Source organism: Orycteropus afer, unplaced genomic scaffold (assembly GCF_000298275.1).
Source record: "Orycteropus afer afer isolate SDZICR_OR568_19922 unplaced genomic scaffold, OryAfe1.0 scaffold00297, whole genome shotgun sequence".
In the NCBI taxonomy this organism is placed as follows: Eukaryota; Metazoa; Chordata; class Mammalia; order Tubulidentata; family Orycteropodidae; genus Orycteropus; species Orycteropus afer.
The window spans coordinates 1,078,473-1,102,227 of NW_006921884.1; the positions used below are offsets into that span (position 1 = coordinate 1,078,473).

At 37.1% G+C, this 23,755-nt stretch overlaps 1 protein-coding gene across 1 annotated transcript in view; it reads right to left on the bottom strand.

The window, feature by feature from the left end:
• The window catches only part of IQCM (IQ motif containing M), a 735,830-nt gene that overhangs the window by 543,497 nt on the left and 168,578 nt on the right, over positions 1–23,755 (bottom strand). Inside the window, exon 8 of the mRNA XM_042782394.1 lies at positions 12,455–12,477. Within this exon, the coding sequence (XP_042638328.1) occupies positions 12,455–12,477 (23 nt within the window). The remainder of the gene's footprint in view (positions 1–12,454; positions 12,478–23,755) is intronic.

Here is a 23,755-nt window from a genome sequence, read left to right on the forward strand (position 1 = left end):
TGTAAATCTTCACCCAAATCCTAATAAAAAAAAAAAAAAAAGTGGAAGATTCTCAACAAGATTGATTGACACCATGACTGCAATTATGGGCTCAAGCATAGCCAAGATTGTGAGCATGGTGCAAGACCAGGCAGTGTTTTGTTCTGTTGTACATAGTTGTACAACTCACTATGAGTTGGAGCTGACTCAATGGCTCCTGAAAACAACAATAACAAAATATTGAATGATGCAGGAATCATCAAAAGAAAATGCAAGGAATACATAGAATCATTGTTCTAAAAAGAATTGGTCAATGTTCAGCCATTACAGGAGGAAACATAAGATCAAGAAATGATGCTATATAAGGAAGAAGTCCAAGATGCAATCAAGGAATTGGTGAAAAATAAGTCTTCAGGAAATGACAGAATAATGTAGTAGTTAAGGTTATGTGTCACCTTGGCTGGGCCTAGTTTGGAGTGGCTGAGTAGCTGGATGTAGTTATTTCCCATGGTAAGACTGGTAATTGACTCCGTGGTGGAATCTACTGGAGCAGTTAAGTAGCTGCTTTATAGATGTGGGCTGCTTCCTGTATATAAGAAGTGACTTGAGAATGGTCTCCAGCTTTTGGCATACTTAAATCCTGCATGTAGCTGAGTAATTCAGCAGCCTGCCGTGTTGTCTGCTGATCTTGGAAATTTTTTTTTTTTTTAATTTTTATTGTGATTTGGGTAAAAGCTTACAAAGCAATTTCATTTTCCATACAGCAGTTCATACATATTTTGTCTCATGACACTGACTGTAATTTCCTACAATGTAACAGCTCTCTTCCCACTTCCTCCCCATAGTTACCTCTTCCCTGTATCCTTCCCTCCCACATACTCCTGCCCTTCAAGCTTTCTACCTGTGCACACACTGTCTCTCTGTTGTTCAATGATTGATCTCTCCAAGGAGTATATCTACGTGATGTAAATTTTCAGCCCATTTTCAGTCCTTTGTTTGGCTGGAAGCCACAGGAGTTCAATTCCAGACCTGAAGGACAGCTAGGGGCCATAGTCTCAGGTTTCACCAGGTTCTATCAGACCAGCAAGGCTGGTCACTTTTGAAAAAATAATTTTGAGTTTTGTTTCACATTGTTCTCCCACTCTATCCACAGAGTGGTTGACATTGATAGCCATCTAGTTCTTCTGGTCTCATGATCATATACGCTGAGGATCACATGGTTACCAGTCCCTTGGACTAATTCTTTCCATGCATCTCTGGTTTTCTTCATTCTTTGCTCTGGATGAGGAGAGACCCATCATCGCATCAAGATAGCCACTTGCAAGCTTTTAAGATCTCAGTTGCTACTCACCAAAGTAGGATGTGGAACAATGCTCTTGTGTAGTATATTATGCCAATTGAACTTGATGTCTCCTGGGACAATGGTCTGATCTTGGGACTCTTAATGAACTTGAATCAATGGCCTCCCATGTGGTTTGGTAATATCAGGACTGTGCCTTTTTACTTGTTAACCTTGGGTTTGTCAGCCTCAGCAGCCAGAAGCTGCCTGAGTGAAGAAGCCTCTAGTTTTAGTAGGCCAGGAGCAAGAGGCAGAGCTGAAGCCCAAAGTTGAGAGGCTTTCACCCAGCCCTCAGAGCCTGGCAATTTGAACTTGGACTTCTAGCTGCAAAAACTATAAATGAATAAAGCCCTGTTTGTTAAGATCCACCCCGCTCCACCCACACACACACACACATACACCTATGGTATCTTCTGGTAGAGCATGAAGTAACCAAAACAAATACTAAGTGAGATGTTTCAAAACACATATATAGTACTGGAGGCACTCAATTTTTTATGCCAAGAAATTTGTAAGACAGCTACCAGGCTAACTGACAAGAAGAGATTCATTTTTGTACTTTTTCCAAGGAAAAGTGCTGCAACAGAAGGCAGAAACTATTGAAAAATATCATTAGTATCACCTGCAAGTAAAATGTTGCTGAAGATAATTCAAAAACTTTCACAGCAGTACATCGACAGGGAACTGCCAGAAATTCAAGCCAAAGTCAGAAGACAGCACAGAATGAGGGATATCATTGCTGATGTCAGAAGGAGCTTGGCTGAAGGCAAAGAGGCCAGAAAGATCTTAGCCTGTGTTTTATTAACTATGCAAAGGGATTGAACTATGTGGTTTATAAAAATTATGGATAACACTGTGAATAATGGGAATTCCAGAACACTTAATTGTGTTCATGAGGAAGCTGTAATAAACAAAGAGGCAGTCATTTGAACAAAAGAAGGAAATATTGCATGGTATACAATCAGGAAAGGTGTGTCTCAGGGTTGTATCCTTTCACCACACTTATTCAATCTATATGCTGATCAAGTAATCAGAGAAGCTAGACTATACAAGGAAGACTGCAGCATCAGGATCAGAGGACGACTCATTAATAACCTGCTATATGCAGACGAGGAGTTTTGGTGGTGTAGTGCTTAAGGTATGTGACTGCTAACCAGAAGGCTGGTGGTTCAAACCCACCAGCCACTCCTCAGAAGGATGGTTGGTCAATCTACTTCCACAATGATATTGCCCCGGGAACCCAAGGAGGGCTTTCTATGAGTCAGATCTGACTGGATGGCAGTGAGGTTCTTTTTTTTTGTTTTTTTTTTAATATGCAGATCACACAACTTTGCTTGTTAAAACTGAAGAAAACTTGAAACATTTATTGAAAATCAAAGACTACAGCTTTCAGGACAGATTATACTTCAAAAAAGAAAACAAACGTTGTTACAACTGACCCATAAGCAACATCATGATAAATGGAGAAAAGACTGATGTTGTCAAGGATTTCATTTTACTTGGATTCACAATCAACACCTATGGAAGCAGCATTCAAGAAATCAAATGACATATTGCATTGATCAAATCTGTTGCAAAAGACCTTTTTAAAGTGCTTAAAAGTAAAGATGTCACTTTGAAGAATAAAGAAAATTGAAGAATAAAGAATAAAGAATAAATACCATGCCATGGTATTTTCAATAGCCTTACAAGCATGTGAGAGCTGGACATTCAATCAGACCACAGAAGAATTTGTCCCTTTGAATTGTGGGGTTGGCTAAGTATATTGAATGTGCAACGGACTTTCAGAAGAATGAACAAATCTGTCTTGGAGAAACTACAGCCAGAATGTTCTTTAGAAGCAAAAGTGGACAGACTTCGTCTCTCATGCTTTGGTCATGTTATCAGGAGGGAACTGTCCCTAGAGAAGTATATTTTGCTGGGTAAAGGAGATAGAGGAAAAACCCTCGGTGAGATGAATTGACACAATGCCTGTAACAATGAACTCAAGCATAGCAATGATTGTGAGGATGATGGAGGACCAATCAGTGTTTCATTCTGCTGTACATAGCATTGCTATGAGTGGGAGCTGACTCAATGGCACCTAACAACAACAAAGCTTGCCTGAATCCAGCAAGTAAAGAAAAATAAATAAATAAAGCTTTGTACCCTAATTTGGAAACCAATAATTCTAGAATTAGGATGCTTACCCATTTGCTCTGTAACAAATAATTATCTTGAGGAGGTTAATCAAAACATACCTTTGTGTTCTAGTTACCTAGTACCACTCTGACAAAAATATACCACAAATGGAATAGCCTTAACAAACAGGAGTTTATTCTCTCATAGTTTGGAGGCTTTAAGTCCAAGTTCAAAGTGCCAGGTTCTAGAGGTAAGTGAAAGCCCCTCAACCTTGGGGTCCATCTCTGCCTCCTGCTCCCAGACCACTGGAGCTAGAGGCATTTCTTCACTCAGACAGCTGTTGGCTGCTGAGGTGGACAAACCCAAGGTTGACAAGGAAAAAGGCACAGTCCTGATGTTACCAAACCACACAGCAGGCCATTAATTTAAGTCCATTTTAAGTCCCAGGGTTGGCAGAGCATGGCAAACTACTAAACAACAGCATGGCTACATGCAGGGTTCAAGCATGTCATAAGCGAAAGACTTATCCCCAAGGCTTCTCCTTATATACAGGAAGCAGATCACATTCCAAAGGCAGCTACTCAACTGCCTTTTTTTTTTTTTTTAATATGCAGATAGGAGTATATTTCCAATGGTAGATCCCAGCATGGAGCTGATTGACAGTCTCATCATGGGGAATAACTACCACCAGCTGCCCAGCCACTCAACTAGGCCCAGCCAAGTTGACACACAAACTGAGCTACCACAATTCCACACCTTGTCAACTTGGCATCTGTACAGATCTCTCTCACTAGGTGGCTCCAGTCCCCTAGTTCCTCTAAGTGGCAGCCTCAGCCCCTTGGCCTGGAAGACCCCATTCCTCTCCCTCTGGCAGATCCCGTTTCTCTCCTTGCCTTGGGTATGACAGCCCTGCCCCCCTCACTCTTGGGCAGTGGCTATGGCTCCATCCCACTGGCTCACATGAACGAGCAGCCTCACACTCTAGAGCCAAGTTGGTGAAGGCCTGGCTCTTTGAAACCTAGAGGGCTGTGGTCATTCCACCCCCCAAAGGCAATGGTCCTACCCTTTCAGGCTGAGGCAGTTCTGCTTCCATTTATTTGGTCTCTCTGCTTCTGCTGATTAATGCCTGAGGGCAACCCACTCCACAGGAAATCTTCCTGCCCAAAAAGCACTCAGCTTTCTTGCTCCATGGGCTGGCCAACCTGCTACTCCATTTTGTGCCAGTCTCTTCTACCAATTATCACCTGAAGGCAATCCACTCTGGCAGGAAGCCATCTACCCAATGGCACCCGGCTTTCTCCTCCATGGGCTGGTAAGCCTGTTGCTGTTTAATGTCAGTCTCTGGGCTCTGCTACTGCCATCTTTCATGCTCATCTCTCTGTCGGTATCTCTCATGCCAGTCTTCTGACTCTGCTCCTGCTGTCTCTTATGCCACATGCCAAGGTCTCTCTGCCAGAGTCTTGGGTCAAGGATGCACTCCATTCCTGTTTCCATATTTTAGGTATCTGTCACAGCAGCACCCCACTCCTGGTACCAAATGTGTTAGAATGGGTTCTCTAGAGAAAAAAAAAAAACCAGTAAAGAGAGAGAAAGGGAAATTTATCTTAGGAAAATGGCTCACACACTTATAGAAGCTGGCAAGTCCCAAGTTCTTGGATCAAATGTCAAGCTGGAGGCTTTTCCAGACTCACGCAGCTGCAGGGGCTGAGGAGCTCAAGGTTGGCAGGCTGAATACTAGCTGTTGACTGCAACAAATGATGAATCCAAGACCTCCAGGCTGAATGGTGGGTTGCTCACTCACAGACACTTGTAGGCAGAATCCTAATCCACAGAAGAGTGTCTCTTTTCCCAGGATGTCCATACCGGAAGCACGCCACACCCCTAGGGAAACTTCTTTTCAATGGAGTTTCATAAACTGATCTGATCTGATCCCATCATTGGAACAACCCACATCACAATTGCTTAAACCACACAGAATTGTGGTCCAGACAAGTTGACACTCAGCTCCAACTATCACACCCCGCATCCACTGCCAACATACACAATATGATTTTTGTTCCTTATAGGTATTTGTTCTTATGTGGAAGATCAAAATAAGCCTGTATTAATATATTAACCCAAGTGATGAACCTCCTGCTTGGGCATTGTCCTCTCTGAATGGATGAAACATAACAGACCCATTCACTGATGACCTTTTAAGTATTCCATTGGAAATATACTCCTATAATGAAAGCATTCATTGGGCCAGTAGTTTAAAAATATTGACTTATACCAACAGATCTACTGACAACTATGGTTATTACAATTCCATCCAACTTAGACCTGGGATGGGATATATATTTTAAAGATCATTGTTTTGTTTATGGAATGTCTGAATTACAGCAGGCACTTCAAAATTGGTATGTTTCCATGGAATTGGTAAAGGAATGGAAGCCAAGCAAGAATCCTTAAACTTCCTTGCAAGAATTATTTTACACAATGGAACAGATTTCAACTTTTTTTAGCCCAACAAGGAAGTGTTTTTGCTATAGCAAATACTTCCTGCACCTGCATTAACAATATCTAGGAGATTAAATGAGATATTGACAAATTTCACCAAAAATTTATCTGGGTATCTATAGAAAACTCTGAAGATGAATCCTCTTAGCTTGGTATTTTCAGCTGGTTAACTAAAGGTATTGGATCATGTATTAGATCTGGAGTGCTAACTGGGTTAATGATATTAATTGTGGTAATAATTATTGGGATAGTCAAATGTTGAAATGTATAACCAATGCTGTGACATAAAAGACCAATTTAATGCCTACAAAGCGAATTATGTACATAGATGAGACTAATTTCTCAAATGGCTTCAAGATCACACTCTGAGCCAGTCTTTTGAACAGTTAACTTGTTCCTCTAATGTGACCCTAGTCCACACAAACCTTACTGTCTAAGATCACAGAAGCTGAATGCTAACATAGCAGGGCAAAGAGGACAAATGATGCCAGATTACTAACAGTAGTGCAAGGTCTTAAAAGATTACTTAAGAAAACAGCCATCTAAGGAATCACATGTCATTACTGCAAGCCCCCGCAGAAGAAAGTATTTATACAATAGTGACCAAAGGATGTTAATGAAATCCTTGATCAACAGGAGATAATGTGTCAGAATTCCAAAAATTGAGGTGCTTAACTCTAATCAGTATTACTAGCCCAGGACTGAGCCTAACTACATTTTGCCTTTCAGTTATTTCCCTTGCAACTGTCAAATCCTTAGACAAAATTGGGTGTATGACAAATGATTTCCTCTGCAATCTTCAAACCCATACATAGACTTAAGAACAAAGAAAGGAAACAGTTTTCTCTGTAGTAAACTAAACATATGGAAAAAATGTTCCTAAGGGGGGGGTCTTGATACAAGACCCTTATCAGAAATTCCCACAGAAGTGTTCAGGAAATGTTTTAAAATAATTACCTCATGACCAACTGTTTAACTCCACCGAATACTAATTGGTTAACATTTAAACTAACCAGTACAAATAGCCCACATTTGTGTTTCTAACAAATCACAGTAAAGTCCCCTTTTTGAGTCGTCCCATGTTCAGCTTCCCTGATCTTGCAACTTTCAAACAGAATGTTGTACCTTTCCTCTTGATTTTACCTCATTAATATGCCTTTGTTACGCCACAATTTAGGAGCATTTGATTTTGCTTTGTGAGATAAAACATGTCCCCAGTTTTTTCTGTTTTGAACCTTCAATAAATCTCTTTACCTCCATTTTAACAAAGTGTACATTCTTACTCATTGACATAAATAATCTGAAATGTGATTAAAGACAGATTAACAAAAGCATTTATTACGGTATTATAATAAATGTATAGGAGCTCTGGTGGCATAGTGCCTAAGGTATTTGACTGCTAACCAGAAGGCTGGCAGTTCAAACCCACCAGCCACTCCTTAGAAGGAAGATGGGGCAATCTGCTTCCATGGTGATACCACCTTGGAAACCCAAGGAGGTGTGGCTATGAGTCAGATCCGACTCCATGGCAGTAAGGTTTTTTTTTTGTTTTTTTTTTATAATAATTGTACAGAAAGAGTTAAGATACAAGGCCTGAGACTGCTGTTATTAGAAAGGATCATATACGCAAGATAGGTCTTTAGTTGGCATCTGGGAACTTGGTTGGTAAACATTTCCCTACACTGATATAAAAATTTCCCTAGAAAAATGAAAAGGGTAACTACTATGTCTAGTCTGTTTGTGTAAATAAAACAAGATTTACACTGAACAACTCTTTTCTTTTGGGAGTTTGGAATTTTTGGTATGTGCTCACTAGAGAGAGACTACAAGACCAAGTCCCAGTAAAATCCCTGGGCAATGAGTTTCTAATGAACTTCCCTAGAAAAAAACACTTCATATGTGTTGTCACTACTCATTTCTGGGAAAATTAAATATATGCTGTGTGACTCCTCTAGACGGAACTCCTGGAAACTTGTGCCTGGTTTCCTCTGTATTTCACCCCAGATGTCTTTTTCCCTTTGAGGATTATCTGTTGCATTCATTCACTATAATAAATCCTAGCTGTGAGTATGACTATATGTTAAGTTCTGTTAGCCCTTCTTGCAAAACACTGAACCTAGGAATGGTTTTGGGAATAGTAATAGTAATAATAAAATTGCAAATAACATAAATGCACAGTATCAGACAATCTGTCAATAAATCATAGTATAGCCATGAAATGGATAAATTTATAACAAAAACAAAAATTATGCTTATGATTTGTTTTACATTATAACTACAATGTAAAAAATTAAAAATACTATATACACAATAGGTGCTCTGTAGCGTAGTGCCTAAGGCATTTGACTGCTAACCAGAAGGCTAGTGATTCACACTCCTCAGCCACTCCTTGGAAGGAAGGTGGGGCAATCTACTTCCATAGTGATACCACCTTGGAAGCCCAAGGAGGGTCGCTATGAATCGGGTCCTACTCGATGGCAAATAACAACAACAACAACATATGCACAATGTTCTTTGTTATTAACAAAATAAGATCCATAAATAGAAGACTAAATAAAAATGTGCAAAAATACTAAAAGGTATATAAAGTCTTGCTATAATCATTTTTTTTCCCTATTTCTTGTTCTTTTATTTTGTTCTAAATGGGCTGATTGTGAGGATCATGAACACTTGATTGTGTGACTCAGATAAAGTCACTTTTTGATAAAAATTATCGCAGTTATTTTTCTCCACTCTGGAATAGTTGCTATAGGACATAAACAATAGCTTATTTGTAAAACCAAACTCATATAAGCAGGTCATAAGGGATTAGGCAACTTGGATATGGTTTGGCTCAAAGTTTATCCAGTTTGTCTGTCACCATGGAAACAATATAATCCAATAAAATCTTATTTTTAACAATTTGAATGTTAAGCAAGCTAAGTGTAGTAGGCTATGTTACCAGAGAAGTTATACAACTTCTCCAGCTACCTCTGAAACTGGTTGATGGTCCTAGTGTTGGGTAGTCTAAAACTGGAATGACTATAGGATGAGAGGATGAATTCTCTTGATATCTTCACAAGTATGTTCACTACTAAAGGAAACGTGTTTAAGCCACTCCCTTTCAGTTACAAAGAACTCTGGAGGAATAATGGGTAAGATATTTGGCTGCTAACCAGAAGGTCAGTGGTTCAAACCATCCAGCTGCTTTGTGGGAGGAAGATGAGGCAATCTACTTCTGTAAAGATTTACAGTCTCAAAACCCAATGAGGGCCACAATGAGTCAGAATCAAGTTGATGGCAGTGGGTTTGATTTGGTTTTGTTTTACACTTATAAAGAACTTCACATAAATGTTTGTTTCCAGAAATTCTATAAGAAGTTCTTTAAGATGTTTGTTTGTAATGTGCAAGGATGTGTAAGCCTTAGAAAACAAAAGCTATCTACAAAATGATTAGCCACAAATCTTTGGCATTTTATTAATTCATAGGTTATTTCTGAACTAGAATTACTGTGTTAAATTCTGGAGTTAGCTGGCCTTTTTAGAAAGCAAAAACAAGAATGTAATCCCTTAAGAAAGGTTGTTAATTTTTAGTTATTTCTATCTGTTTTTGATGATTGGCTTGTCAGAAGATTGAACTTCATTAATGTATCATTATCTTTACTAAAAGCTCATTAAAGCAATATATTCAAAAGAGAAAATAAAAAAGATTCTGGTTCTCAAAATGACAAAATAAGAGGATAATTACAGAATAGAATTTTAGCTCTGCTTATTTCTGAATGTTTCTTTAAACTGTTTCATTCTATTCTTTTTTACTGTCTAGTTTGTAACTGAGAGGGCTCTAACTCTTCACCTTACAAAGTATTTGTTGTTATTTGTTGCCATCTAGTCAATTCTCCCTCATGATGATCTCTTATGTTAGAGTAGAATTGCTCCATAAGATTTTTGTGACTGCAATTCAACAGAAGCAGATTGTCAGATCTTAACTTAGGAGGAATCTACTGGAGGGTTCAAACGACAACCTGTAGATTAGCAGTCAAGCACAAATTATTTGAACCACCTAGGGCTCTTCTTAAAGGGTATAGACCAAATATAGTTGATGGAAACTTAATTAAGTTGTAGGCAGAATAGTGTAGAAAATTAAACTAAAAATTTATTTAAGCACTAGAATGCTCACAGAGTCTAAGTCTATAAAGCTACAGAAAATATCACACACAAATGCAATAAACAAGATTAGTGAAATGAGCTGTCAGCAAGAATTTCCCATTATTGAAATCAACAGTTACAAGTATAGGGATTCAGGATTAGCCAATTCCCACTTGATCTTTTCAGTTCTTTCAATCATCATCAGAGAGACAGTAAAGATATAACTTAAATCAATGTTCCTACTTTTTATAAAAATAAAAGACCAAGTTCTGAAAGGATGATGGAAATTCTAGATATAAATGATTTAGAAATTATCTTTGAAGCTCAGTTAGCCATACGGACCCTGATTCCATTATTACTAAAAATTGAAAATGGCCTATATTAATAAAATATCTCACAGATGCTCTGTCTTCTTCCTCCTACACACCAACAGATTCATTCTGCAACATTTCGTTCTGCTGTGTATGGGGTCGCTATGACTTGATGGCAGCTAACAAGAGCAACATGCCCATATATGAACATTTCATCCACTAAAAGCACTCTATTTTTTTTAACCTAAGAGAGCATTTTTTTAAAGAGAGTATTAAGGTTCATCTCCATACATTTGTCCATGCCATAGTGTCCATAATACAACCTAACCAGTCTCCACCTTCCCAAAGCACACAAAGCTTTCAAAACCAAGCTGTAACTCCATCGTACTGTCACCATTCAAAAAGTAAATTGGAATTCAAAGCAATGACACTGGCAGTATTACAAAGATAACCTTGACATTGCTCTAAATTATTTTAAAACATAATCTTCAAAGTTCTGTCTTTTTATGCCTTCCAATCACCTTTCTGATCATTACATACAAATGTGAGAGATCATGGAGACTGAGAGCTACTAGTCTACACCAGTGGGACAGAATGCAACCTATTTCCTTGTATTGTGCATCACCTTCTCCCAGTCACAAGACTCTAAATTCTCCAAAATGTATAAGTGATGTCTAATATTTATTTGTATTCTTACACACCTATAAATAGCATTTTGCATAGTCAGTTTTCAAAAAAAAATTAAAAAATTAATCAATACATTTTTCCTTTCAAAATTCACATGACATTTTTATTTCCATGTACACTCAAAAATATTTACCTCTGTAAAACATGGAAGTAAAACAGGTAGACAACGCCTCTGTCTCTACCTAAATCAAGTTTTATCAAAATACGATTAAACGTAGACACTTGAACAATTTCTGGATACTTGTTGATATTAATAAGTTTTTTAATTTTAGATGAGATGATAAAATTTACAGACTTGGAAACCCTATGGGGCAGTTCTCTTCTGTCCTATAGGGTTGCTATGAGTCAGAATTGACTCCACTGCAATGGATCATTACTTTCACTTTAAAAATGAACCATGGTAGCACAACAGTTAAGAGCTCAGCTGCTAACCAAAATGTTGGTTCAAACCCATCCAGAGGATCCATAGGAGAAAGACCTATGATCTGTTTCTGTAAAGATTACAGTCAAGAAAGTCCTATAGGACAATTCTGCTTTGTCAAATAAGGACTCTATTAGTCAAAAACAACACAAAGGCACCTAACAACCAAAACAGCAACTTTTACTTTAGATATACAAAACCATAAAAGAACATGATTTCCACCCTAATGATTAATACAAGTGAAATAGTCTATAAAACAATAATTTATTTTAGCCAATCATTGAACTAAGATCAAAGGGCAACCTGGTGAACTGCAATATAACACCAGGGGAAGAAGATCTCAGCACCACACATAAGAGAAGCAGGAAACAGCTAAAGTTTTAATAAGTCCTTAAGGGTTAAATGTGAGCTATCTCACTGGTATGGTATAGAATCCTTGAAAGTCCCAGGCACAAGCAGCATCTGCATCTAGTCTCCAACTCTTCTAAGAGCCTCCACTGAAAATACTGAAGTTCCAATCACACCTTCATTCAAGCTCTTAAAGTACTGGTTCCATGAAGGGCAAGGCAAGCCAAGAATGTATGAGTCTACTATCTACTCTTCAGTCAGAAAAGACCTCATATTATATTATTCCAATTATATAAAATATCCACAACAGGCAATTCTATAGATATAGAAAGTAGATTAGTGGCCATTTAGCATGAAAGGTGAGATGGAGAAATGATAGCTAAATGGTCCAAGGTGTTTTTTTTGAGATGATAAAAACGTTTTAAAATTGACTGTGGTGATGGTTGCACATAACTGTATACACTAAAAATCACTGAATTTTATGCTCTAAATTGGTGAATTGTATGGTATGTAAATTATATCTCACTAAGATTGTTAAAAAATACTTATCCTCTCATGGAACTGCTAGGTGGGTTTGAACCACCAACCTTTTGGTTATCAGTTGAGCAAATAAACATTGCACCACCAGGGTGCTTTAACAAATATTTACTATCCAAAAATTATTATTTGGAAAAGCAAAGGAACAAGAATAACTGGAACAATGTTGGCAAAAAAAAAAAAGAAAAAAATTGGAGAACATATTCCACATGACTTCAAGACAGTAGCAAAATAATGTGATACTGGCAATAGGCTATACCAATATACCAATGACACAAAATAGAGAGTCCTGCAATAGACTTGTGCATATATGCGGTGTAGTAAATTACTTATTGTGGCTTTTCTACCCACAAGTCTTTGTAAACTCCAAGGTGGGATTTGCTATGAGCAACTGAGGAGCTCCTGATTGCTAAAGTTGTCTACCTGGAGTATTATAGTGGGAGTGACACAAAACAATGTTCTGGGAGGTTCCCACTCTCTCAGGTGCTTAGAGTTCTGATGCTATGATTGGCTAGTTTGGCCACCCTGCCAGGCTCAAAAGGAGCCCTCCTAGAGGCAGAACTCTCTCTGACTGCTAGTTGAGGAAGACATGCTACTGAAAGAGACATTTGCTCCTGAAAGAGACAAGAGCTGCTGGGAAACAGATGCCAAGAGACATGCATTGCTAAGTAAGGCACCGAGGGACATGCACTGCTGGGGGAGAGACTGTGAGAGACTTGGCTGAGAGATGGTGGGCTGGGAGAGAGACTGAGTGTTTTTCCTAAACTTGTATTATAGCCTAGTGCTTCCCTAATAAACCCCATAATCTGGGAGTTCTGCGTGGCCACTGTAGTGAATTATCAAACTCAGGAGAGAGGTGGTGGGTGCTTTGGGAGGAACGTTGGAGAAAGGGCTGGAGGGAGGCAGCATGTCTGGCCTTGCAGGAATAGGCCTTGGGCTATTGATGGTAATTCTGTCTTCCTCTTGTGGGATTAGAGGAGGTCAGAACATGTGGCCTCCTTGTCTTTTTTGCAATATATAATCAAAAATTTTTGATAAAGCTACAAAACAGTTAAATGGGGAAAGAAAAATCCCTTAAACAGATGGTGCTGCCTTAAGCATACATAAAAATCAAATTGAGATGGATCACAGGTCAAAATACAAAAGCTAAAACAACTAAAAGCCAAAAATTCAAACTAGTTACCATCAAGTTGATTCTGACTCATGGCAATGCTGTGTGTTGCAGAGAATTTTGTTCAAAACATCAGCAAAGCTACCAGGAAAGCAAAGGCAAAAAAATTTAGAGAAGGCACAGGAGGCACAAACTCTAAGGGGAAACAATTATAAACTAGACTTTCTCATGTGATTGAAGTATTTTGTGTCTTGACATTATTTGTCAAAAAACTTACTGGACTTCATCAAAAGCAAAATCTTCTGGTCAAAAAATAGCCAGAAATAAATAGGCACATTAAAGACTAGAAGTAATTACTCATAGCACATGTAACTGACAAAGGGCTGTTATCCGGAATATATGTGGACTCCTGCAACTCAGTAACAAAAAAAATCACAAGTCACACAATTTTAAAAAATGGTCAAAAGACACTAAATAAAAGAAGATAAACAAATAAAAAACATACATGTGAAAAGCAGTCAACATCATTAGTCATCAGGGAAATCCAAATTGAAAATCCAATATAATACTCCCTCCTACATGATTGAAATGAAAGAAATTGGCAAAAACAAATGTTAGAAAGGATGTGGAGCAACTGGAGTGCTCATATACAACTAATGGGAGTGCCAAATGTTACCAATATATTGTAAAACTTTCTTTTTCTCTTAAATAGTTAAATATGTGTCTATGCCATGATCCAACAATTCTCCTTCCAGATTTTAACCCAAGAAACATGAAAATATATGCCCACACAAATTCTTTTATACCCTTGCACACACAGATGTGAGCAGAAGATTTAAAAACTGGACACAATCCAGATTTCCATCAACAGGAAAATGGATATCTATACTGTGGAAAAGCCATGGGGTAAAAAGAAGGAACAACTGATACACGCAATACAATGGATAAATGTCAAAAATATATTATCCTAATTAAAAATCCAGATCTGAAAACATGCATACTCTATGATCCCTTTCCATGTAACCCTAGAATTGGTAAAACTAAACTATGGTAATAGAAATCAGATTAGTGTTTGCTTCTAAAGATGGAAAGCAGGAGAACATTGGAAGGAGTAGAAGGAAACTTTCTGAGATGACAGAAATACTCTGTGTCTTGATATTAATTTGTCAAAAAAAAATTGGCTGAATAGTATACTGGAGATTTGAGCATTTTCACTAATTGTAGTAATTCTTATGGCTTATATTCAACAAAAAACGACTAGTTAAATATTCTATTTATCTTCTATTAGTATCTTCATGCAAGTAATTTATATTATTCATTTAATGGTGCCAAATCATATTTGAGTAATTTTCTAAAGTATTCAAAGTTCCTCCCACTTTAAATTCATTTTCTCAATTTGAAGTTTATTTTTAAAATAAAAAATTCACAGAACAAATTATATCATTTCAAATTTTAAGTAGCCAAGAAGTTTATCTAGAGATAAGCTCTTGTTATTTCACTGAAAATTGCACTGATAGAATATATATATATATATATATATATATATATATATATATATATATATATTGCATTTGGGTTATTTTGAAAATACATTGTGGAAGAGAATCAAAATTCTTGTGGATTCTTTAAGTGTATGAAAATGAGACTTCTAAAAAACTTTAGAAGTTTTCCTGTATTATTTATATTAAATAATTCAAATAATTTAAAGATTCAAATTTATGTGGGTTATTCATAAAATATTATTAATAGAATTTAACACTTCACAATTCAAAAAATAAATTCTGTATAAACCATCTCATCAGGAATAGAAAAAATAGATTTAAAATAGGTATTTCCTTCTCATTTTAATTAAAGTTAAACCACTGTTTTTCTTCTTTTGCTATCCTCTCATTTCTTTATTTATTCTTTTCCTTCTTGATGCCTTAAATCCTAACCACATTCTTGACCTCTATATCATTTCTGCTTATGACTTTCTTCTTAGTTAAGATTCTCCATTTTCTTAAACTGATTCTCCTTTTATGACTTTTTTTTCATTTGAAGACTAGTCTTTTGATACAAAGGTAATGTTAATAGAGTCTAGAGTATATTAAAAGTTTGTTTGTTCTTAACAACCAGGTAATAGCCTTGATCTATTTTTCAGAAAATATCTGTTCTTATCTTCATTGATCCTCAGTGATGTCAAACCTATCTCTACCAAATCAAAGGAACAGAAAATAGAAAGAAATGTTAATTGAAAAGAAAAAAAAAATGGTAATTTTATTTAGCCATTTTAATTATTATTTTTCTCATCACCAATTTATTAATTCTAATGGAAATCGTTTTAAAAAGATCTGTAGCATTAGAATCACATACGAAGTCCTTATCTATTTTTAATTCTATATTCTTTCAGAAATACTGAAATATAGAAATAATTATAAATATCACTTTGAAAACTCATGTTCTACAGATTAATTGATGGAAAACTTCCATTCACAAGCAATTATGTGAAAATGACTAAGGAGCCATTAAGAACACAAAAAAATAAGAATTATTTTTAAATGCCTTTGTGTTTTCTTTTTCTAAGTAGGAAACAAATGATCTAGTTTTCTTCTTCATTATCTTCTTTAAACACAATAGAAAGACATTAATGTTATTTAAATATTTTTTCAAGACAAACTTTCCCAATCAAATTTCAACCCACAGAGGAATTTAAGACAAAAATTAGAAGTCCAGAAAAAAATGATAACATTGGAATTAGCCTTATTTCCATGCATTAGCATTCTGTTCCATAAATTGGATAAGCTTGCAAAGTTGTATATAGCATACTTGTAAATTAATTCTAATTTTTAATACTTTTGCCAGAGAAACTATCCTAGGTATAGAAAAGGGATTATAAGTCTATGAGGAAAATTGCTTTCAATAAGGCTAATTAAGAAATAATATCCTGTTTTTGTATACTAAAAATTAATTCAACATTACTGTAAGTAAATTAACCAACATCAAAATTTTAGTTAAAATTTTAGAAAGTTAAATCCTCACTGTGTATAGTCAAAAAGAAATATTCCAGACCAAACCCAAACCCACTTTCATCAAGTCAATTCTGACTTATAGGGACACTAAACAACAGAGTAGAACAACAGAGTGGAACAGAATGCTAATGCATGGAAATAAGGCTAATTCCAATGTTATCATTTTTTTCTGGACTTCTAATTTTTGTCTTAAATTCCTCTGCGGGTTGAAATTTGATTGGGAAAGTTTGTCTTGAAAAAATATTTAAATAACATTAATTCTATCCCCATAGAATTTTCAAAGCTGTAAATCTTTATGGAAGCAGATTGCCTCATCTTTCTCCTATGGAGTACCTGGTGGGTGCCAACTCCCAACCATTTGGTTAGCAGCCATATGTCTTAACCACTGTACCACCAGAGCTCCTAACAGACAGGGGGAAAAAAAAAACCTTCAGAAAATGCTGTCACAGAGATTTGCTTTATAAGACTGATGGTACAAGTAATTAGTATGACATTTAATAAATCAAATTTTGAAAAACTTCTAAGGCCCAATAAACTTTCAAGTCAAACAACATTGTCTTTAAAAAAAAAAAAAAAAAGCAATAAATTTGTGGTATGTTTTACCAGCATAATCTCACTACCTCATATTTAAAAATTCTTATGTATGAAACGCTTGAAAGTCACATCCCTGCATTTCTCAGTGGCTGTAGCTTAACACAAACTGATAAAAATGAGATGTCATAAAATAGGTAATCCATTTTTATACCCATTGGTGCGTAATTGAATAGAGCCCTTGAATAGTTGCTATAAATTAATTCCAAGTTAAAATGAAATATTTTACTTCTTACAAAGCAGTCAGCAATGACAAAAAGTATTATTTTCCCCCTTCAGCAAAGAAAGGATATTCTGTGATCTCAATAATTATTGCCTTCATCTATCTAAACTATAAACCCATCTCATGAACTATACAGGAAAATTTGGAGCTCCTTCAAAACTCAACCATCCAAAGATGACAAAGATTCTTATATACTTTAGGGCACTAGAATATTGTTCCAGGATATTATATTAGAAGACTGACTGAGTTTGGTTCCTGATGAGTTAAGACAGTAATGAGTAGGTTGGGAGCTCTGGTAGCATAGTGCCTAAGGCACTTGACTGCTAACCAGAAGACTGGCGGTTCAAACCCACCAGCCACTCTTCCAAAGGAAGTTTGGGCAATCTACTTCTGTAGTGATAATGCCTTGGAAACCCAGGGAGGGGTCACTATGAGTTGGGTCCGACTCGATGGCACATAACAACAACAACAACAATGAATAATTTACCACAGATTTAGGTTAGATTCAAAACTATATTTATGGATACAAAGATTCACACTAGTCTATAAAATTTATATCACACTTCATCATATTTATTAAAGAAAGAAAAACCACATCATTTATTTATTTTTTATTATTGTTATTTTTGTTAGGTGCTATCGATTTGGTTCTGACACATAGCAACACTGTGTACAACAGAACAAAACACTGCATGGTCAAGTGCTATCCTCACAATTGTTATATTTGAGCCCACCATGGCAGCCACTATGTCATTGCATCTCTGTGAGGGTCTTCTTCTTTTACTGACTTTCTAAGTAATCAAGCATGATGTCCTTCTTCAGGGACTGGCCCCTCCTTATAACATAACCAATATGTCCCATCATCACTTCTAAGGAGCATTCTGGCTGTATTTCTTCCAAGACAGATTTGTTCATTCTTTTGGCAGTCCATGGTATATATTCAATATACTTCATCATGCCATAATTCAAAAGCATCAAATTGTTCTCTGGCTTTTATTGCATTGTACAGCTTTCACATGTATATGAGATTACTGAAAATACCATAGCTGGGGTCAGGGCACCTTGCTCCTCAAAGGGTAAGCCTTCATATTCTTGTTACTAAGTAGAATGTTGTAGATCCTGGGCTTAACAATGTTGCCTTCTTACTGGTAATACATTACTGATAATATGTTTCCTAGAATTCAACTTAACAGTAACTGATGACCACCACATGTCTGTCAGTTTGTTGTACTGTGGTGGCTTGCATGTTGCTGTGAGGCTGAAGGCTATGACACTAGTATTTAAAATACCAGCTGGGTCACCCATGGTGGTCAGATTTCAGCAGAGCTTCCAGACAAGATAGACTCAGAAGAAAGAAGGGGGCATCCACTTCTCAAAGAATTGGCCAGTGAAAACCTTATGAATAGTAGTGAACCACTGTCTGATATAATACTGGAAAACTCTATGAATAGCCCTGAAACATTTGATCCCCTCAGGTCAGAAGGCACTCAAAATATGACTGGAGAAGAGCTGCCTTCTCAGAGTAGAGCCAACCTTAATGATGTGGATGGAATAAAGCTTTCAGGACTTCCATTTGTTGATGTGGCATGACTCAAAATGAGAAGAAACAGCTGCAAACATCCATTAATAATTGGAATATGGAATGCATGAATATGAATCTAGGAAAATTGGAAGCTGTGAAAAGTGAAGGAGTGGGTAAAGATCAATATCCTAGGCATTAGTGAGTTGAAATGGACTGGCTTTGGCCATTTTGAGGAGTCAGACAACCATGTGATCTACTATGCTGGGAATGAAAATTTGAAGAGGAATCGTGTGGCATTCATCACCAGAAAGAATATTTTAAGATCTATCCTGAAGTACAATGCTGTCTGGGATAGGATAATATCCATACACCTACAAGGAAGAATAGTTAATACGACTATTACTCAAATTTAAGCACCAACCACCAAAGCCAAAGACAAGGAAATTGAAGGTTTTTACCAATTTCTGCAGTCTGAAATTGATCAAACATGCAATCAAGATGTGTTGATTACTACTGGTGATTGGAATGCAAAAGTTGGAAACAAAGCAGAATTACTGGTAGCTGGAAAATATGGTCTTGGTGATAGAAATAACACTGGAGATTGGATGATAGAATTTTGCAAGACCAACGACTTATTCATTGCAAATATCTTTTTTCAACAACATAAACGATGGCTATACATGTGAACTTCACCAGATGGAGTATACAGGAATCAGACCAATAACATCTGTGGAAAGAGGCGATGGAGATGTTCAATATCTTCAGCCAAAACAAGGCCCAGAGCTGACTGTAGAACAGACCATTAACTGCTCATTTGCAAGTTCAAGTTGAAGCTGAAGACAATTTAAAGAAGTCCACAAAAGCCAAAATATGACCTTGATAATATCCCTCCTGAATTAAGAGACTATCTGAAGAATAGATTTGATGCACTGAACACCAATGACCAAAAAATAGAGGAATTGTGGGATGACATCAAGAACATCATCCATGAAGGAAGCAAAAGGTCAGGGAGGATCAGCAAAAAGACAGGAAAGGAAGAAAAGACCAAAATAGATGTCAGAAGAGATTCAGAAACTTGTCATTGAATGGAGAGTAGCTAAAGCAAATGCAAGAAATGACAAGATAAAAGAGCTGAACAGAAGATTTCAAAGAGCAGCTTGAGAAGACAAAGTCAATTATTATAATGAAATGTGAAAAGACATGGAGTTAGAAAACCAAAAGGGAAGAATACACTCAGCATTTCTCAAGCTGAAAGAACTGAATAAAAATTCAAGCCTCAAATTGTAATTCTGAGAGATTCTATGGGCAAAATATTGAATGATGCAGGAAACATCAAAGCATTTGATTGCTAACTAGAAGGCTGGTGGTTCAAACCCACCAGCCACTCCTCAGAAGGAAGATTTGGCAATCTACTTCTGTAATGATACTGCCTCAGAAACCCAAGAAGGGGTCATTATGAGTCAGGATCGACTCAGTGGCAGTGAGTTTGCTTTTGTTTTGTTTGTTGTTGTTATGTGCCATTGAGTCAAACCCGACTCATAGTGACCCCTCCTTGGGTTTCCAAGGCAGTATCACTATGGAAGTAGATTGCCCAGGAAACATCAAAAGAAGATGGAAAGAATATATAGTCATTGCACCAAAAAGAATTGGTTGATATTCATCTATTTCAGGAGGTGGCATATGATGAAGAACCAATGGTAGTGGAGGAAGAAGTCAAACCTGCACTGAAGGAATTGGTGAAGAACGAGGCTTCAGGACTGCCAGAATACCCATTGAAATGTTTCAACAAAAAGATGCTGTGCTGGAGACACCCACTTGTCTATGCCAAGAAATTTGGAAGACAGCTACCTGGGCCAACTGAACTAACAAATCTGTTCTAGAAGAAGTGCAGCCAGAATGCTCCTTGGAAGCGAGAATGGCCAGAGTTCGTCTCATGTACTTTGGTCATGTTGTCAGAAGGAACCATTGGCTGGAGAAGGATATCATGCTTCATAAAGTGGAGGGTCAGAAGAAAAGGGGAAGGTCCTCAAGGAGATCTATATTTGTATCCATTCCAAAGAGAAGTGATCCCACAGAATGTGGAAATTATTATTAATATCATATGCAAGTAAAATCATACCAAAGATAATTCAAAAATTGTTGCAGCAGTATATTGACAGGGGACTTCTAGAAATGAGAGCCAGATTCAGGAGAGGATGGGAAAGGGGGATATCACGGGTAATGTTAGATGGATTTTGGCTGAAAGCAAAGAATAAAAGAAGGATGTTTACTTGTGTTTTGTGGACTATGCAAAAACATTCAACTGTGTGGATCATAAAAAAATTATAGATAACTTGAGAAAAATAGAAGTTCCAGAACACTTAACTGTGCTCATGAGGAACCTGTTTATAGACCAGGAAACTCATTCAAACAGAACAAAGGGACACTACATGTGGTTTAAAATCAGGAAGGGAGTGTGTCAATGTTGTATCCTTTCACTATACTTACTCAATCTGTATGCTGAGTAAATAATCTGAGAAGCTGGACTATATGAAGAAGAACATGGCATCAGAATTGGAGGAAGACTCATTAACAATTTATCAACATGCAGATGACACAACTTTGCTGAAAGTGAGGATGACTTGAAGCACTTACTGATGAAGATTAGAGACTACAGACTGCAGTATGGATTACATGTCAACATGAAGAAGACAAAATTCCTCACAACTGGACCAATAAACAACATCAAAATACATGGAGAAAATCCTGGAGTTGTCAAAGAATTCATATTACTTGGTTTCACAATCAACACCAGTGGAAGCAGCAGTCAAGACATCAGATAACATATTGCACTGGGTAAATCTGCTGCAAAAGACCTCTATAAAGTGCTAAAGAGCAACAGTGTCTCTGTGAAGACTAAGATGTACCTAACCCACGCCATGGTATTTTCAATCTCCTCTCACATCTAGTATGTGAGAGCTAGATAATGAATATCAAAGAACAAAGAAGAGTTGATGCTTTTGAATTGTGGTATTAGCAAAAAAAATACTGCAAGTACCATGGACTGCCAAAAGAACTAACAAATCTGTCCTAGAAGAAGTGCAGCCAGAATGCTCCTTGGAAGCGAGAATGGTCAGAGTTCGTCTCATGTACTTTGGTCATGTTGTCAGAAGGAACCATTGGCTGGAGAAGGATATCATGCTTGGTAAAGTGGAGGGTCAGAAGAAAAGGGGAAGGTCCTCAAGGAGAGGCACTGATACAGTAGCTGCAACAATGGGCTCAGATATAGCAAAAATTGTGAGGTTGGCACAGAACTGGCAGTGTCTTGTTCTGTTGTACACTGGGTCGCTATGAGTCAGAGCCAACTCAACAGCACCTAATGACAACAACAACAACTGATGAGACATTCAGGTCTTCTGAGACATTCAAGTCTTCTTTGTATTTAATGTGGTTCAACAATTATGTTCTCAACAGCTAATCAAAAGTTGGCAGTTAGAACCCTCCCACCTTTTCTGTGGGAGAAAAGACCTGGAGATATGCTTCAATAAAGGTTATAGCAAGAAAACCCTATGGGGAAGTTCTACTCTGTCACATGGGGTTGCTATAAGTTGGCATTGAGTCAAAACACCCAACCACCACAACCAGAGGTAAAGTTGTCTAGATGTATGGTATCCAACAATCCTGATTTGCCCAGGACAGCCTTGATTTTAGCACTGAAAGGAGTGTGTCACAGTAAATCCTTCAGTTGAGGGCCAAGTGAGTTAGTTAGTCACACTAAGATTTCCTGCCCAAAAAACCTTCAGCCAAATAGGTGTTCAGCACCGATTTTTGTAATGAATTTGTCCTCCGAAAAGCATTTTATTTTAAAATATAAAAAATATATGGGAAAGAACATACAATTACATATGTACAGTTTATCAAATAGTGCACCACTTAGTACTATAGACAATACACATGTTGGCACCCTAGAATCCTTTCTTCCTAATCAGAGCTCTTCCTCTTCCCCTGAGCTAATCCCTTCCCTTTGCCATTTCTAAAAAATAATTGTGCCAATGGTATTAAACTTACTTTTACCTTTTTTTGACCTTGCTCTATTAAAATACATTTGTGTTTTGCTTTTATTTTTCAACATTATGTTTATAAAACTCATCCATGTTGTTGCATGTAGATGGAGTTCATCTACTTTCATGCTATATACAAGTCTCCCATTATGTATTTAGGAGCTCTGGTGGTGTAGTGCTTAAAGCATTTGACTGTTCACCAGAGGGCTGGGGGTTCAAACCCACCAGCCACTCCTCAGAAGGAAGGTGGGGCATTCTACTTTTGTACTGATACCACCTTGGAAACCCAAGGAGGGGTCACTATGAGTTGGATCCGACTCAATGGCAGTGAGTTTGGATTTTTTTAGTATGTAATTAACAACATTTACTCATCCATTGCAATGTTGATGACATTTTAATTGCTTTGATATTGGAATTATTACAAACTTTACTGCTATGAACATTCTTGTTCATGCATCTTGGTGCATGTGTGCAAGGGTTGCTCTAGGGCTCTGCTCATTTAAGAGTGGCCCATGGGTTAGCAGCACCCACTTCATCTGGAATCTGAATAGAAATACAGACTCTTGGGTCTCACCCCAGACCTACTGAATCAGAATCTCTATTTTAACAAGATCCATTTGCACTTTACAGTCAGGGTGAATCATATACACATTAAAGATTGGGAAGTAATGCTCTAGATTATAAACCAAGGGGTATAATTACTAAAATTAAGCTTTACCTGACACCAGTAGAGTATGAGGGTTCTCAGTCTTCCACATCCATGAGAATACTTTGTACTGTCAATCTTTTAGATTTATAACTATCTAGTGGGTGTGGAAGGAATTCTCTGATTTCCTTTGCATGTATCTAATTACTAATAGGGAGCTCTGGTAGCATAGTGGCTAAGACACTTGT